General features: G+C 44.8%; 1 protein-coding gene across 1 annotated transcript; it reads left to right on the plus strand.

Annotated features, from left to right (window-relative positions):
- The first annotated feature begins 11289 nt into the window (after positions 1 to 11289).
- On the plus strand, positions 11290 to 14276 carry ABT1 (activator of basal transcription 1). Its single transcript, XM_080807107.1, has 3 exons — positions 11290 to 11524; positions 12100 to 12305; positions 12443 to 14276. The coding sequence occupies exons 1-3, from the start codon at positions 11314 to 11316 to the stop codon at positions 12803 to 12805; spliced, it is 780 nt and encodes a 259-aa protein (XP_080663233.1). The 5' UTR covers positions 11290 to 11313; the 3' UTR covers positions 12806 to 14276.
- The last annotated feature ends 1192 nt before the right edge of the window (positions 14277 to 15468 follow it).

Consider the following 15468-nt stretch of genomic DNA (forward strand, 5'->3'; position numbering starts at 1 on the left):
AGAAACTGTCCACTTCTTAGGATCCTTTTTCTCTAGCTGAGAATTCTCTATTAGGTCAGGAACATTGAAAGAAAAGTTACTAGGCGCTATGCTCTTAGTTTCTCATGGAAAGAGATTTAATTACTGAGTTCCAGAGCAACTATGTGCTTTCAACATTTCTCGTAGGAGGCACTGGTGATGGCCATTTGAAGAAAAATTTGGAATGTTTTCAATAATATAGTTTTGTAGAAATTTTAATAAGCACACATGTTTTATAGATAAATTCACTTATTTTTTTCCTTAAATACATTAGAGGAAGGCCTTTTTGCTGCAGATAGTGTAGCATGTTCTACCTCTGTGTCTAGTTTTTGCAGGTGGTACAAGGAACTGATCAGTCTCTGTTGAAACTCAATGTTGGGTGATTTGATTTGGAAAAGGAATATTTATATTTCCATTTAAGAATGTTAAGGATTTGTGTTTCATTTTAATCGCTCTATTATAGCTATGCAATATAATATGAACCAACCAAATAAATGATCCAACTAAAAAAATTTACACACACACAGAACACATTTTTCATCATTATAGTTATGAACATATATGATTTCCCATTAGACTTTCAGAATGGAGTACTGCAGTGTGCCAAAATGCAGGGGGCATTGCTCTGTTCACAACTCCGAGAAGATCCAACCTAGTTGTCTGCATTTAGGGCAACTATAACATTTATTGAGTAATTTTTGACACTTTTTAGAGAAGAAGGAGGAAGTAGCCAGAGAGGAGGGAAGGAAATCGGGTGTAATTCAAGGCATTACTTTCAGCTATATTATTCCTAGGGTAGAAGGATATGGGATACGCTCTGGGTTTTTTCTTGAAATAGACAAGTAATATCCTAACGTCGTAGATGTACAACTCAATGAATTTATAAACCCACGGGCCAGCTTAACTAGATCACCACATCAAATACATTCAGTGTCTAAGCAGACAGCTTAAGGTTGTACTTTTTCTCTAAAACACAGAAACCACCCGGACGGACATTATTTTAGGAATCCTATAATGGCCTCTCCCGTGAGTCCTTCGATAGCTCAGTTGGTAGAGCGGAGGACTGTAGATGTTGACAGTTGGGCATCCTTAGGTCGCTGGTTCGAATCCGGCTCGAAGGACGAGACTTTTGGAAGTCCCAGGCCCCTCCAACGAAGCCACCGTAAATTTCAGATCCTCCGGGAGGACAAGTGGCGCTTTCCGCGGACACGAGGACGCGCTGAGCTCTCTTATTTGCGGAGGGGGCGGCCACGGTGGCGGTTGTAGGGAAGGGCCGCCGGCTCTGCGGAGGACCCTCCCAGCGGGCTTCGTTCACCTTTTCCCGCGTGAAGCGCAGCCGTGCACACGGCCACCCGGGCTCTCGGGCTCCCGCACGCAGCTCTCTAGACCCGCGCCCGGACCCCGCGCCACACCCCGCGCCCGAAGGAGAGCGCACGCGCGTGGCAGCCGGGCGCGCCCCGCCCCTAGGGCTCCAGACCCCGCCCCCGGGGAGGTGTGTCCTCGTGGCCGCGGGGATCCCCGGTCACCCCGGTGATTCCTGAAGAGGCCTTTTATTGGAAAAATTTCAGACCTACCCCAAGGTGGGCAATAGCATCATGAACTTCACCGGACCCGTCGCCCACATACAGCCGCCCTGTTGGCACCTTCTACCCCAAATCCACACCCCGCCCGCTCCCTGACCTTTCTGCCCAGATCCGAGATGTGGACAGGACCGGCCCATCGCCTCTGCCCGCTCTGCACACGCCAGGAGTGGAGGACAATTCACATACTGGGAGGTCCCCGGGGTGGGACGCGGCAGCAGAAAACAAGCTCGAGCCGGTACGCACCCAGCCATCAGGACTAAAGGTGGGGAACAGGACCGCGGCCAGGGTTCCTGTAGCTTTCAGCCACGGAAGAAACATGGCACACACACGTCCCGTCACTTCTCAGAGAATGGAATGCTCAGTCTGTTTACTCATAGTTTGCTGTACCACTCAGCATTTAAAAATGATCTTGAATGGTAGTTTTCAGGAGCAGCAAGGAGTTAGGGGGGTTTGGATTTGAAGACTCGTGCTATGATCTCGTCCGCCTTTGGGAAAGCCTGCTCCCAAACAAGCAACGGCTAGGAGAAGCTACCAAGAAAAAGGGAAAGCAGTCTGAACTCTGAGAGAAGAGAACAAGGGTGGTCCCTGTGGCTGACGTGGCATGTGACACAGAGCCAGGGGAATGCCTCTGTCCAAGCATTTAAATGAAGTCCTTTCTGCCGGAGCTCCTGCAGTTTCTGATCTTGAAAAACTGCCGTCCTATGTCCAAATCCCAATCCAAGATTTGTATTCACTCCAATAAATTGACTCTACTTTTAGCTCAACACTTAGGAATTCCACAAAGAACCTCAACTTTTTATTAGCAATTACTTCAGAAAACTTTCCTAGAACCCATTTCTTGGAGTGACTGAAAAAAAAATACATCTCTTAAAGTAGTATAAAATGACACTAGGCTAACAGGTAGGCTCTCGGCAAAAATGGAACGAGCTTTTTCTTCACTCACTGATAAAACATGGACAACTGTAAAAAAAAAAATCTCAATACTCTTACCATATATCTTGGCACAGAAGTTCACATATTTTTGGTTGGTATTTTCCCTGGAGAGGAATAAGCCTTCTTAGTGGACTCACACTTTGAAATTTCCTGTGTGTATCTATCTGAATAGGTTACCTTACAGTGTAGTGACGAGCATTCCCCCCACTCCTGCCGATCACGGGGGCTCACAACCAGGAACTCTTACTTCTGTGTCATACAAATCAAGGTTTGGCTGGTGGGTTCCGCTCCGTTCTGGGACACTGACTTGCAGATCCTCTACAACTCAGATCGTAAGTTTATTTTGTCAGGGTAAAGGTAAAGAGGGGTGTGGTGGATTGCTCATTAGCTCTCAAACTTCCAGAAGGGACATCTCATTCCCAACAGTGGCATCTAGGAGAACTACAACTGTTGGATATAATAGTGAAAACACCAGCTTGGAAGTATTGGAAATTTTAAAACATGGTAAAAACAAATTTGTGTAATGGTATAATGTGTTAAAAATAGTTAAGTACCACGAGCAAAAGGAAAGAAAACAAGTTAACTGGGAATCTGACAAGGAGGCAGTGTGCAGCAAGACACGGCCTGCTCAGAAAGCCATCAAACTGATGTTGACGTTTTTGTGCGGCTGACGAGTTTTGTTTTGCTTTGAATGACCTCTCTGGAAATGCAATTTAAACATAGCAAAATTCCTTTCTTTCTAAGGAGTTTGATGAGTCTTGAAAATGACATGCAATCTTCTAACCACCACAACACTCACGACAGAGAACCTTTCCATCTCTCCAGAAAGCTGGCCTGAGCCTTCAGAAGCACTGACCTGCTTTCTGTCACTGCACTTCTGCCTTTGCCGGATGGTTCTAGGACAGACTCCTACAGGCCGCAGCTTTTGCGCCCAGCTCCCTCCGTTTAGTGCAACGCTGTGGAGATTCATCACTGTCATGTGTGTATCTGCAGTTCACTCCTTATCGTCCAGTGCTCTGTAGGGCTGTGCTGCTACAGCTTGTTTTTTCATTCAGCAGCCGATGAAATTTCTTAGTTTTTATTATTATTAATAAAACTGCTCATTATGGACTGAATTATGTGCCCCCCCCCATTCATATACGAAGAATGAGACTGTATTTGGAGATGGGGCCTTGAAAGAAGTTACTACATTCAAATGAGGCTGGTAGGGCACCCGGACCCAATCTGACCGGTTTCTTTGTAGGGAGAGATTAGGATACAAAGACACTAGGGGCAGGAGTGTACAGAGGAAATAAGAAGGCTCCTTTCTTCAAGCCAGGCAGAGATCTCAGAAGAAATCAGTCCCGCTGACACCTTGATCTTGGACTTCCAGCCTCGAGAACTGGGAGGAGATGAATTTCTGTTTGAGTCTCCCAGTCTGTGGTACGTTGTGATGCTGGTCTTCGCAAATTATTACACGGCTGTAAGTATTTTCGGTATAAATCTTCGTGTGGCCATGTGTTTTATTTTCAGTAAATGTACAGGCGTGGGACTGCTGGATCCTATGGTAGGTGTATATTTACCTTTCAAAGAAACTACCAACTGCTACCCAGTGTGGGTCGTACCATTTTACATTCTTATAGCGAAGGACGAGAGCTCGTTTCTCTACATCTTGGACAATACTCGGAACAGTCTTTTAAATATTAGCCATTCAAATTTGTAACTAACAAAACACATTCACATGTCCTACCCACGTTTATGGGGCAGGGATTATTCAGATACTTTGAGAGGTGGGTGAAATCTTGGGGCTGTCTTGGAATTTTGCCTCCTACGATAAGTGTAGAGGCATCTCGTGTGGTTTTGATTCACATTTCCCTCCACTAATGATGTTTACCTTTCCAGGTAGTTGTCATTTGTATATCTTCTTTGGTGACATGTCTGTTGAAATCCTTCCCTTTTTTAAAAAAATCAAATTGTTTGCCTCCTTACTGAGTTCTAGGAATGCTTCACATATTCTGATATAAGTCTTGTCTGTCAGGTGTTTGTCCTGCAAATATTTTCTCCCAGTCTGTGTTTTGTTTTCTTTTTTCATTTTCTTAGCAGTATCTTTTGAAAAGCAAACATTAACATTTTGATGAAGCCCAATTTATCATTTTTTTCCTTTTATACACTGTATGTTTTATGTTCTTTGGTGTTCTAAGAATTTTTTGCCTAAACAAAGGTCACAGAGACTTTTTTCTAGAAGACATTAAGGTCTCTGGTCAAACTTGAATTATTTTATGTGGTATTGATGTAGGGTCAAAGTTTTTTTTGTTTTATATATGAATATCCAGTTGTACCAACATCAGTAACTGAAAGCCTATCTTTTCTTTATAGAATTACCTTGTTGTCTATGTCAAAAATCAATCAACAGTATTTTTAGCAAATAGTGGTTGAAATGAATGTCCACATACCAAAAAAATGAATCACAACAGTTAACTCAAAATTATCATACACCTAAATGTAAAATGCAAAACTATAATATTACTAGAAGATAACAAAGGGAAAAATGTAGGTAGCCTTGAGCACAGGGACAACTTTGTGTGTGTGTGATAACTTTTTAGATGCAACACCAAAGGCATACATCATGAAAAAAAAATAATTGATAAGTTGGACTTCATTAAAATTAAAAACTTCTTCAAAAAGACACTGTCAAAAGAGTAAGAAGAGAAGCCACAGACTGTAAGAAAGTATGTGCAAAAGACATGTGTGATAAAGGACTCCTCTTTGCTATACAAAGAGCTTTTAAAACAACAATAAAATAGACAATGTGGACAAAAGATCTGGACAACTCACCAAAGAAGATATACAGGTGTCAAATAAAAGATCCCCATCATATGTAATCAGGGAATTATAAATTGAAAAATCAACGAGAAGCCGCTACACGCCTATCAGAATGGCCAAAATACAAAACACAGCACCAAATGCTGGTGAGGATGTGAGGCCAACAGGAACTCTCATTCTGAGGCTCGTAATTTGCATTTCCCTAATGAATAATAACATTGAGGATCCGTATCATGGGCTTATTGGCCACCTGTACATTTTGTTTGGTGAACTATCTATCCAAATCATTTATTTGCCTATTAAAAAAATGGCTCACTATTGAGTTGTACAAGTGGGTTATACATTCAGGATGCAAGACCTTCATTACTTGTCACTTAGACACTTACCTGTTTTGCATGTATTTTTCCCCTGACCTGCCACTTGCCTTTTAATTAAGTTCTTTAGCATCCTTGGAGGGTTTTTTTTTCTTAGACTTTGATGAAGTCTCATATATCATTTTTCTTTGTAGTTTATGCCTTTTGTGCTCTAAGAAATTTTTTGCTTAACCTAAAGTTACAGAGATTTTTCTCCTAGTTTTTCTTCTAGAAGTTTTATAGTTTTAGTCATTATGTTTAAGTCTTCATCCATTTTGTGTTCTGTCCATTATGCTGCGGAGGGTCTGAGTTCATTTAGTAGTATGTGTCTATCCACTTTGTCCAGCACCATTTGTTAAGGTCTCTCTGGTCAACACTGAATTATCTTGGTGCCTCTGTCAAAGTCCACTGATTATGTGTATGTGCTGGTATATTTTTCTGGACTCTCTCCAGCTGTAAAGTAAGTCTTGTAACCAGGTAGAGTCAAGTCCTCTAATTTTGTTCTTCCCCTTCACAATTGTTTTGGATATTTTGCATCTTTTGTAGTCTATATAAATTTTAGAATCAGCTGGTCATTTTTACAAAACCGCTCATTGAGATTTTGATTGGGATGGTGTTACATGTATAAGTCAATTTGGAAGACTTTGCATCTGAAAAATGTGGAGTTTTCTGATACAATGTGTGTTGTTTTTATTGTACTTTTTGTTAAATTTATCCCTAAAAATTTCACTTTTTATGCCCTTCCGAATGGTACTGTATATTTCAAGTTCAATAAACCAGAATACTTATTAATACATAGAATTATAATTTATTACATCTGTGTCCTGTAGCTTGAGTAAACTTGTTATTTGCAGTAGATTCTTCAGCATTTTTTTCATAATCATCACATCATATGTGAATAGAGACAGTTTTGCCTTTCCTTTTCAAATCTATGCTTTTATTTGTTTCTTGACTTGTACTGCCTAGAACCTCCAGGGCAATACTGACTAGAAGTCAAGGTCAGATATCCTTGTTCTAGACCTGATCTTAGTGACAAGGCATTCAGTCTTTCACTACTAAATACGCTAATGGTAGGGCTTTTCAATATGTCTTTTATAGGTAGATCAAATTCTCTTGTGTTACTAGTTGGCAGAAATTTAATCCATGAAAGCATCCTAATTTTGTCATGTTTATTCTACATCTATTGAGATAATCATAGAGGTCTCTTTTTGTCTGATAATAAGATTAAACTGCTTTCTAATAAATTCTTACTTACACTTTAACTTTTCACCTGGTTTTGTTTTTTGCAAGCTTCTTTTCCCACCTGAAAAATTCAGGCAACATTTACATAAAATGTCCCTTTTTAGTGCCATGAGTTCTGACAAATGTGTACAGTCACATAACCACACCCACAATGAAGATAAGAAATAGTTACATCGCACCCCCAGCTTCTCTGAGCTCCTTTTGTAGTTAACTCCTCCCCTTGCAATTCCAACCTGCTAACTACTGGTATTTTCTATTCCTTTAGTTTTGTGCTTATAAGAATGCTCTATGCAGCCGTTTGCATCTGCCTTCAGGATAAGGAAGATGCATCCGTCATTACATCAAGTTTGTTCCTTGTGACTGCTGAGCGTTCCGCTGGAATACGGTCTGCAGGCTTCAGGAGCCGGCGAGTTCGAGTCAGTTAGCTAGAGAAGCATTTCAGACTTGAAACATACGGAACCTTTCTCAGGTCCCACTGTGCCCTTTGTGAAAATTGGGTTGGAGGGGAGGTGGGTGGAGGGGACGGGGTAACTGGGTGACGGGCATCGAGGAGGGCACTGGATGGAATGAGCACTGTTACATGCAACTGATGAATCACTAAATCCCATCCCTGAAACTAATAATACACTATATGTTAACTAACTTGAATTTAAATAAACCCTAAAAAAAAAAAAGAGAGAGAGAGAGAAAGAGAGAGACTGGTAGATCGGGTAAGAGGAAAGTTTTGACTGACCTACTGGAAAAGCTAGAGAGTTACACAAGAAAAAAGACAGATGCTGAAGATGAGTAGACACTTGGAAAGTCAAAAGCCAATGAGCACTGGCTAAGAGAGAGAGTATGGAAGTTTATAAAAGAGAGAAAAGAGAAAGAAATTTGGATTGGCTGCTGTGTTTTGGCAAGGGAGGCTTCTCAGATGAGGAGAGACGTCTGAAAGGAAGTGTTGTCCTGTGTGATGAATGTTGTGTCCATCTGTGTGTGTTCGAAGACACTTAAGTAAAATTTAAACATTTTTTTTCCATTAAAAACAAGAAAGAAGGGGTGCCTGGGTGGCTCAGTGAGTTAAAGCCTCTGCCTTTGGCTCGGGTCGTGATCCCAGGGTCCTGGGATCGAGCCCCGCATCCAGCTCTCTGCTCAGCGGGCAGCCTGCTTCCTCCTTTCTCTGTCTGTCTCTCTGCCCACTTGTGATCTCTGTCTGTCAAATAAATAAATAAAATCTTTTAAAAAAACAAAACAAAACAAAACAAAACAAACAAAAAAAACAAGAAAGAAAATTGGGGAAGCTTTTATTTGAGAGGCAACATGAACTTAGATCCTAGAGTTTGGCTGCTTTCATGTCTGTGGTGTTCAAGGCTTTGCCAGAGCGCTCAGTACATGGAAGCGATGGTCGTTTCTCTAAGGCTTTTCTACTCTAGCTTCTCACACTTCCCCCAGATTAAGTTAGATTATTGCAAAGAAATGTACCGGCCCATATAGTCGCAGTTTCTCCTGAGAGATCTGAATAACTGAATTAAATATGAATTCCGTGTTGCAGATTCCTCATGGAAATCACTGGATAGGACCTTTTGAAGAAAAATTTGCCTTCTCAAGACTACAGTTATGAAGTATTTTGATTCTTAATAAACAAGCATCTTTTCTAAGTTCACCAGATATCCTTCCTATAGATACATCATCAAGAAAAGTCTGTCCAGATGGCTTCCTGCTTTCTCCACCGGTGTTCAGCCAGGAAGCCAAATGCCGTCATAGGTGTTCATTAGCAGTAGACAACATCCCTACAAACACATGTCTACAGTACTTTTTTTTTGTTTGGGTAGGGCTGTTTCATTTATTTGCCCCACTAAATATAAGCCACTCAATTCCTAAACACACACACACACACACACACACACAGCCTCTCATGTTTTGGGTGGAGTACTTCTGTGTCTATACAATATTTTCATTTGAGTTGCAACGTTTCCAAAATGAACTCAGCAGTATGTCCACTTCAAGACAATAGATTCCTCCTTAACCCAGCTGTCTATATGTAGGATAAATTATCATTTATCCATCACTTTAATAGAGAGGTGGTGAGTAGAAGGGACAGAGAGACAGCAGGAGAAATAAGGATGATGGCCCTATCTATATTATACATAAGCAAGCAGGACATGGAACGTGGATGGTATTTTCTTTTTTAAAGATCTGAATCAGGAAGTAAAAAACACAAAATTTAAGTGTTGAAGGGTATTAATTTTTCAATATACCTCTATGATTACCACGCCTACCAGTTTTAGAACATTTCTAGCACCCTAGAAAAAGCATTTGCCTGTAATTTTAAAAAGATGATTAAAACCACGGGGATAAACATTATTAGAGGTATTCTAACAAGCCCTACCACCAATCCTTCGATAGCTCAGTTGGTAGAGCGGAGGACTGTAGATGTTCGGCTGTGGTCATCCTTAGGTCGCTGGTTCGAATCCGGCTCGAAGGACTCACCCTTTTGACAGGTTTTCATTGACGCCGTGTGCGGGGACCCTTCACGCAGGGAAAAAAACACAAACAGTTGGGAACATTGTCATTTGTGCTCACAGACGAACTTGTAAAGCTGAAAATAATAATAAAAAATAAATAAATGATCCACAGGCACATACACGAGAAGCTTCCGTCTTTGTAAGATCTGGTCTCCAGGGAGACTGACTTCTCATGGAGTTTAGGCAAGGGTTATGGGGCGCGTGGAGAACGGGAAGGACCTCCCGTTTTCATTTCATTTTGGAGGTCCCATGGTCTTTCTGTTATGTTGATATTTAAGTGAATAAACACTTTATTAATGGCAATTTCAAATACACACAAAGTAAAGAAAACAGCATCAATTACCGGCAGAGGCGTCACACCTGTACACCGGCATCCTCTATTCTCCCACGTGCCCCCTTCCTACCCCCGACCTTTTGAAAAAATACCAAGATGCGCTCTCGTCTCATCCATCGTCGCTCAGTGTTTTGAAGACAGGAATTCAATGCGGGCCCGAGTCTGTTCTTCTCACCGCCCCCCTCACTCCTCCAAAAAAGAAGTTCACTTCCATAAAATTAATGAAACTGGTGTGAGAACTCGAGGAGGCTGGTTTCTTAGGCCTGTCGCCCACTCCACGGAAGAGCGAGGCGCCAGGTTCCGGCAGAACTCTACTGGGAGGCTGCCTGGCCGAAGCTGTCCCCTCGGATGGGAGCCGTGGACCCCTGGCCCGGTTCCTTTGCATAGCCGCCAGTTCAAGCAGGATAGGAAATTCTGTCCCGCTGCAGCGAGGACGGATTTATACTCTCCTTACCCTCGCCCGGGGCCCCTTCCAGAGAGCCGGCTACCCGGTCGGTCCGCATCCCTGGCCGCTGGTTTTTGCAGGCGGCCCAGCAGCAGGTGCGCGTGGGAGGAATCGCGGCGCCAAGAGCGCGCGGACGGCGCCCCCTGCCGGGCGGGCTCCGCTTTTCGTGAAGGGGCTGCGCCCGGCGCCGGCGGGACAGAGGCCTCAGCCGGGGCGCAAGGACAGCCCACCCCGCCGCCCCGCGGGGCCAGCAGCAGACACCGGCCCCGGGAGAGCGGGGTTAAGCGCGCCGCCCCGGGGTCGCCTCAATCAGGGCCGTGTGTACACATGACAACAGGTGTTTACAGTATCAGTACGCATCACGGGTCAATGCAAATCGCGCTTTGAAAACAAGAGAAGTAACCGTGGCCCATTAAAATTTTTTGGACATCTTATTCACGAAATCAAATTGAAAGTTAATATTTTAAAGTAAACAAAAGGTTTTAAACTAACTGAGGTCATAACCGAAGTCTTCAAAATCTGAATTTCCAAAACTTTTATTTGCAAAGTTAAACTACATTTTCAAAACCTAGAAACACTCAGAACTCGAAGTTAAGTTTTGAAAAATAATTCAAATTTCAAAACTCAAGACGGTTTTAAAAACTGAAGTTCAAGTCCACTTTAAAAGGTGAATCACCCCCCCCCCCCACCGGACTCGCACCCGGGTCCCCTGGATAAAACGCAGTTTTGGTCGCTGAGACACACAGAAACCTCTCCCAACTTCCCCAAGTTTTCTCACATTCCCAGAAGAGCCCGCCTCCCGCGTTTTTCCCATCTCGCCGAGGCGTTCTCTAGGGCACGTTCACTTGGGGACCTACCTGCTCGACTCCCACCGCCCAGCTCCGAGCCCCGCCACTTCGGCCATTCTGAACCTAAATCCCGCCTTTCGGCTTCAAATCCCGCGGCTGACCCGACCCCCACTTCCGCTCTCCCCACCCAATCCGGTCCTTCCATTCATCTCCGCCCCTTCGGCCCCGCCCCCTTCCTGACGGCAGTCGCACGCGGTGTGCGGCAGACGGCGCGGCGCTTTACGGCTGCCGTGCTTCTCGTCTCCGCCGGCATGGAGGCAGAGGAGTTGGAGAGGGAGAATGCGGAGCAGGAGGCTCTGGAAGGGCTAGATGAGAAACCAGAGGCGGTTTGTGGCGCCAAGAAGAGGGTGGTGCCTGGTATTGTGTACTTGGGCCACCTTCCGCCCCGCTTTCGGCCTCTGCATGTACGGAACCTTCTTAGCGCGTATGGCGAGGTCGGGCGCGTCTTTTTCCAGCCCGAGGGTAAGTCTTTTTCGCAGGCTCTGGCTGTGAGGGGAGGAGGGTGGCTCTCGACGGCCAGTGGACTCGCCTGTTCGGGCCCGAGGCTCTGGGGGGGGGGCACGGGACTCAAGGCAGGCGCCCGGCCCCTTTGGGGAAGCCGGGGTTGGGTGTGGGTAGCTCAGTAAGCACAGATGAGTCTACTCCGCACACCCCCCTTTCCTGAACCGATTTTACCGGTTTGTTAAATGAGTACACACTGAATAAAAATCTGAGAGGCGTTTTCACAAAACTGAATCCAACCCCTTTGTCATCGTGACCCAGGTCTAGCGACAGTGTATGATCACCTGACCCCAGCTTCCCTACAGGCACTAATTGAATTGGGATTGGGGGCCTGTGCGTGTGCAGAGCAGATCTGATGCAGGAGTTGACGTCTGAGGAAAAGACTGAGTTAGACGTAGTACAGGGAAAGGATGGACCTTGGAGTTCTCTTCCGGACAAGGACCTCGAGGTGGGATCCTGGCCCGCGGACTAGTGGGAGGTGAAGTTGATTGGGTGCCACGCCGGCTTCCTAAACCACTGCTGTGTTTTGGGCACAGACGGGTTCGTGAGGCGCAAGAAGAAGGCAGCGGCAGCCTCGACAGCGGGAGGCAAAAAGCGGTCCAAGTACAGCAAGGACTACACCGAGGGCTGGGTGGAGTTCCGGGACAAGCGAGTAGCCAAGCGCGTGGCGGCTAGCCTTCACAACACGCCCATGGGGGCCCGCAAGCGCAGCCCCTTCCGTTATGACCTATGGAACCTCAAGGTGAGGGGGTGAGCTTCTCTGTCGTTCCCAGCCCCAGCCCGGACATCTCATTTCCTTTTGTTGACCCCACTCTCTTTCATCTCCTCTCCTCTCCTGACATGTCCTACCCAGATCTTTTCATGTTTTCCTGTCCACAGTACCTGCACCGTTTCACGTGGTCCCACCTCAGCGAACATCTCGCCTTTGAGCGCCAGGTGCGCAGACAGCGCCTGAGGGCCGAGGTTGCCCAGGCCAAGCGAGAGACAGACTTCTATCTTCGAAGTGTGGAACGGGGACAGCGCTTCCTTGCTGCTGAAGGGGACTCTGCCCGCCCAAATGGCACCTGGACCTTTGCCCAGCGTCCTACTGAGCAAGAGCTGAGAGCCTGGAAGGCAGCTCGGCCAGGGGGACGCGAGCGGGCTCGCCTGGCAAATGCCCAGGACCAGGCCCGCTCCAACCGAGGGCTGCTTGCCAAGATCTTTGGAGCCCCACCGCCTTCAGAGACCATGGAGGAGCCCTGAGTAGTCAAGGACTCCTAGCCCTGCTTCCTGTCTACCTGATAACAACTACTGACAATGATTATATTATCTTTCTAAGACCAGGAGTCTGGTGGGTGCTTAGGCATAGATGTCTTGTGGGGCTCTGGTCCCCCCTCCAACTCCTGTTGCCTGGCTGAGGCACCTCATTCATACTAGCAAGAGTATGACTACTGCAGGATGCCAGTTTTGCTTGATTCTTGATTGTCTACTTCCTGCCCAATGAGATCCTCTAAAAATCCCGCTTTCTGGGCCGAGGAAGAGCCTTGACTTCAAGCTAGAGCGATAAGGCCTACTCCAGGCAGTTGTTCCACCAACTATAGATGAAGGGAAGCTGCAGCATCCTTTTTATTTGAGAATATTAACAGGCCTGGGGGAAATGGGGTGGGACTGGGTTGGGAGCCACCTTCCAAGTAAATGTATAGAAAAGAAGAAATATATATATATTTATATGCCTTTGTAGTTTACTGGGGCGTGGGGGGTGTTTCATAAGTTCTGACTTCTATCCTCTCATGTCCCGTTCATTCCCCTTAACTTCATCTCCTGGTCTCATAGCCACCATTCCTCCCCGACCCTCCCAATTCAGCCTGGACCCTTTTCTATCTATCAGATTAACTTCTTAGCCCATTTTATCAGTTATCTAGTTCAGCCTTTACTAAGTCACTATATGAGGACATAGGGATGGTAGGTAATGATAACAGATAGCCCTTGGCTTCAAGAGTTGCCACTAGAAAGAGACATTAAAGAAATAAATATACAGATGGGGTGCCTGGGTGGCTCAGTGGGTTAAAGCCTCTGCCTTTGGCTCAGATCATGATCCCAGGGTCCTGGGATCGAGACCCGCATCAGGCTCAGGGAGCCTGCTTCCTCCTCCCTCTGCCTGCTTGTGATCTCTGTCAAATAAATAAAATCTTTAAAAAAAATTTTTTTTCTAAAAAGAAAAAATAAGAAATGTACAGAGGTACTGCAGGCATCACGGTAGATGTATCTGACACGGAAAGTAGGGGCCCTGGGAGGGTATGGTTGACTCTCCAGGAAGGTAAGCAGTGCTAAATATGCAGCTGATACCCGATCACACTCTTCAGAGATGGGTCCATTTTCACCAGGCTTTCCAGATCATTCCTGAAAAGTGAACAGTAGTCTGACTGAACCTGGTGTAGTTCTGTTGGAAACAAAGGTTGGTGGGTGAGGTGTTGGGTTCAAATCTCTGTAAAGGCAGACAAAACCTGGGAGGTAGTTGGGCACAAACGATGCTCCACAGATCCACTTCTGGGAATTAGGGCTCAGATGAGGGAGGGTTCACAGGCAACATGCAGAGCAGGCCTGGAGGCCACAAAGAATCTATGTAAGCCACTAAGAGAAACTGAAAACAAGTGTCACAGTAAATGAAAATACATTCAATAAATAAATACATAAATTAAAACTGGTCAGGGGTTCCTGGCTGGCTCAGTTGGTGGAACTTAACTCTTGATCTTGGGGTTGTGAGTTTGCCCCATGCGGGTTGTAGAGATGACATAAAAAAAGTTAGAAAAGGGACACTGGGTGGCTCAGTTGGTTAAGAGTCTGCCTTCGGCACAGGTCATCCCTGGGTTCTGGGATCGAGCCCCATATTGGGCTCCTTGCTCCACCAGGAGTCTGCTCCCTCTGCCTCTCCCCCTGCTTATGCTCTCTTAAATAAAATCTTTAAAAAATTGGCCAATATCTAATTCATTAAACTTGTAGGAAGTAGTGGAGTGATAATAACTTGGGTTTTGCTTGTGCTGTTTTTTTCCCCCCAATGCCCTCAATATTTACTGATTCGTTCTTTGGGCAAAGTGGATTAATCCACTTATTTGGCTCTAAAATAAAATCTTGGTCATGTTAAGATTTTAATTTGGTAGGTGCACTTAATTTGGGAGAACAAAAATGACCAGTAAGAAATGATGGTTACTTGGTGTAACATTTCCCACAGTGCCTATACCTCTCCTGCCCATCAAAGAAGTGTAATTTTACACCCTCAGTCTTAGGAACTCCGTGCCCTTGTTTCTGTGTTCTTGTTCTGTGTTTCTTGTGAGTTTCATGTGGATTGTTTTCTTCTGGTCATGATGTCTTCCAAGTGAGCCAGAAAAATCCAGTGTCGGAATTTGATAAGCTCTTCAGATACTCAGAATTCTAAGTCCCATTCCCAACCCTTTGCTAGATAAAGAGAATATCAAGATTAAGAAACTTCTTATCCCTTAGGTTGCTAACAACTTATAAAGTAAAACACATAATAGGGCTTAATTTTTGGAATGAAGTAAACTTGTTGGGGTGGCATTAGGTCAGCATCAATATATTCGAGGTCAGCACCGCAGGCTCCAATTCAATAGTTCTGCACAAAGCTCGTCCCCGCAGCCTGGTAATGGGTAAATCAAAGGTGGAGTGAGAAATGGGAATAAGAATGGCTGAAGAAAATCAATTTCCCAAGAACTGTCAGCCTTATTCCCTGGAGACAGCCTTTTGAGGGCAGGAAAACACCTTTTTTACACTTAAAATGTTATTCCTCTTTGAAATGTTGCCACGAGTGACCCTGACATGGGTCAATTTTAGTTGTACAAATATAATAATTGTATACTTTTCCAGAAGTGAACTTGCAGAGTAATTTTGGTAGATAATGTCAAAATGCCTCT

Source organism: Martes martes (genome assembly GCF_963455335.1).
Source record: "Martes martes genome assembly, chromosome: 6".
Taxonomy (NCBI): domain Eukaryota; kingdom Metazoa; phylum Chordata; class Mammalia; order Carnivora; family Mustelidae; genus Martes; species Martes martes.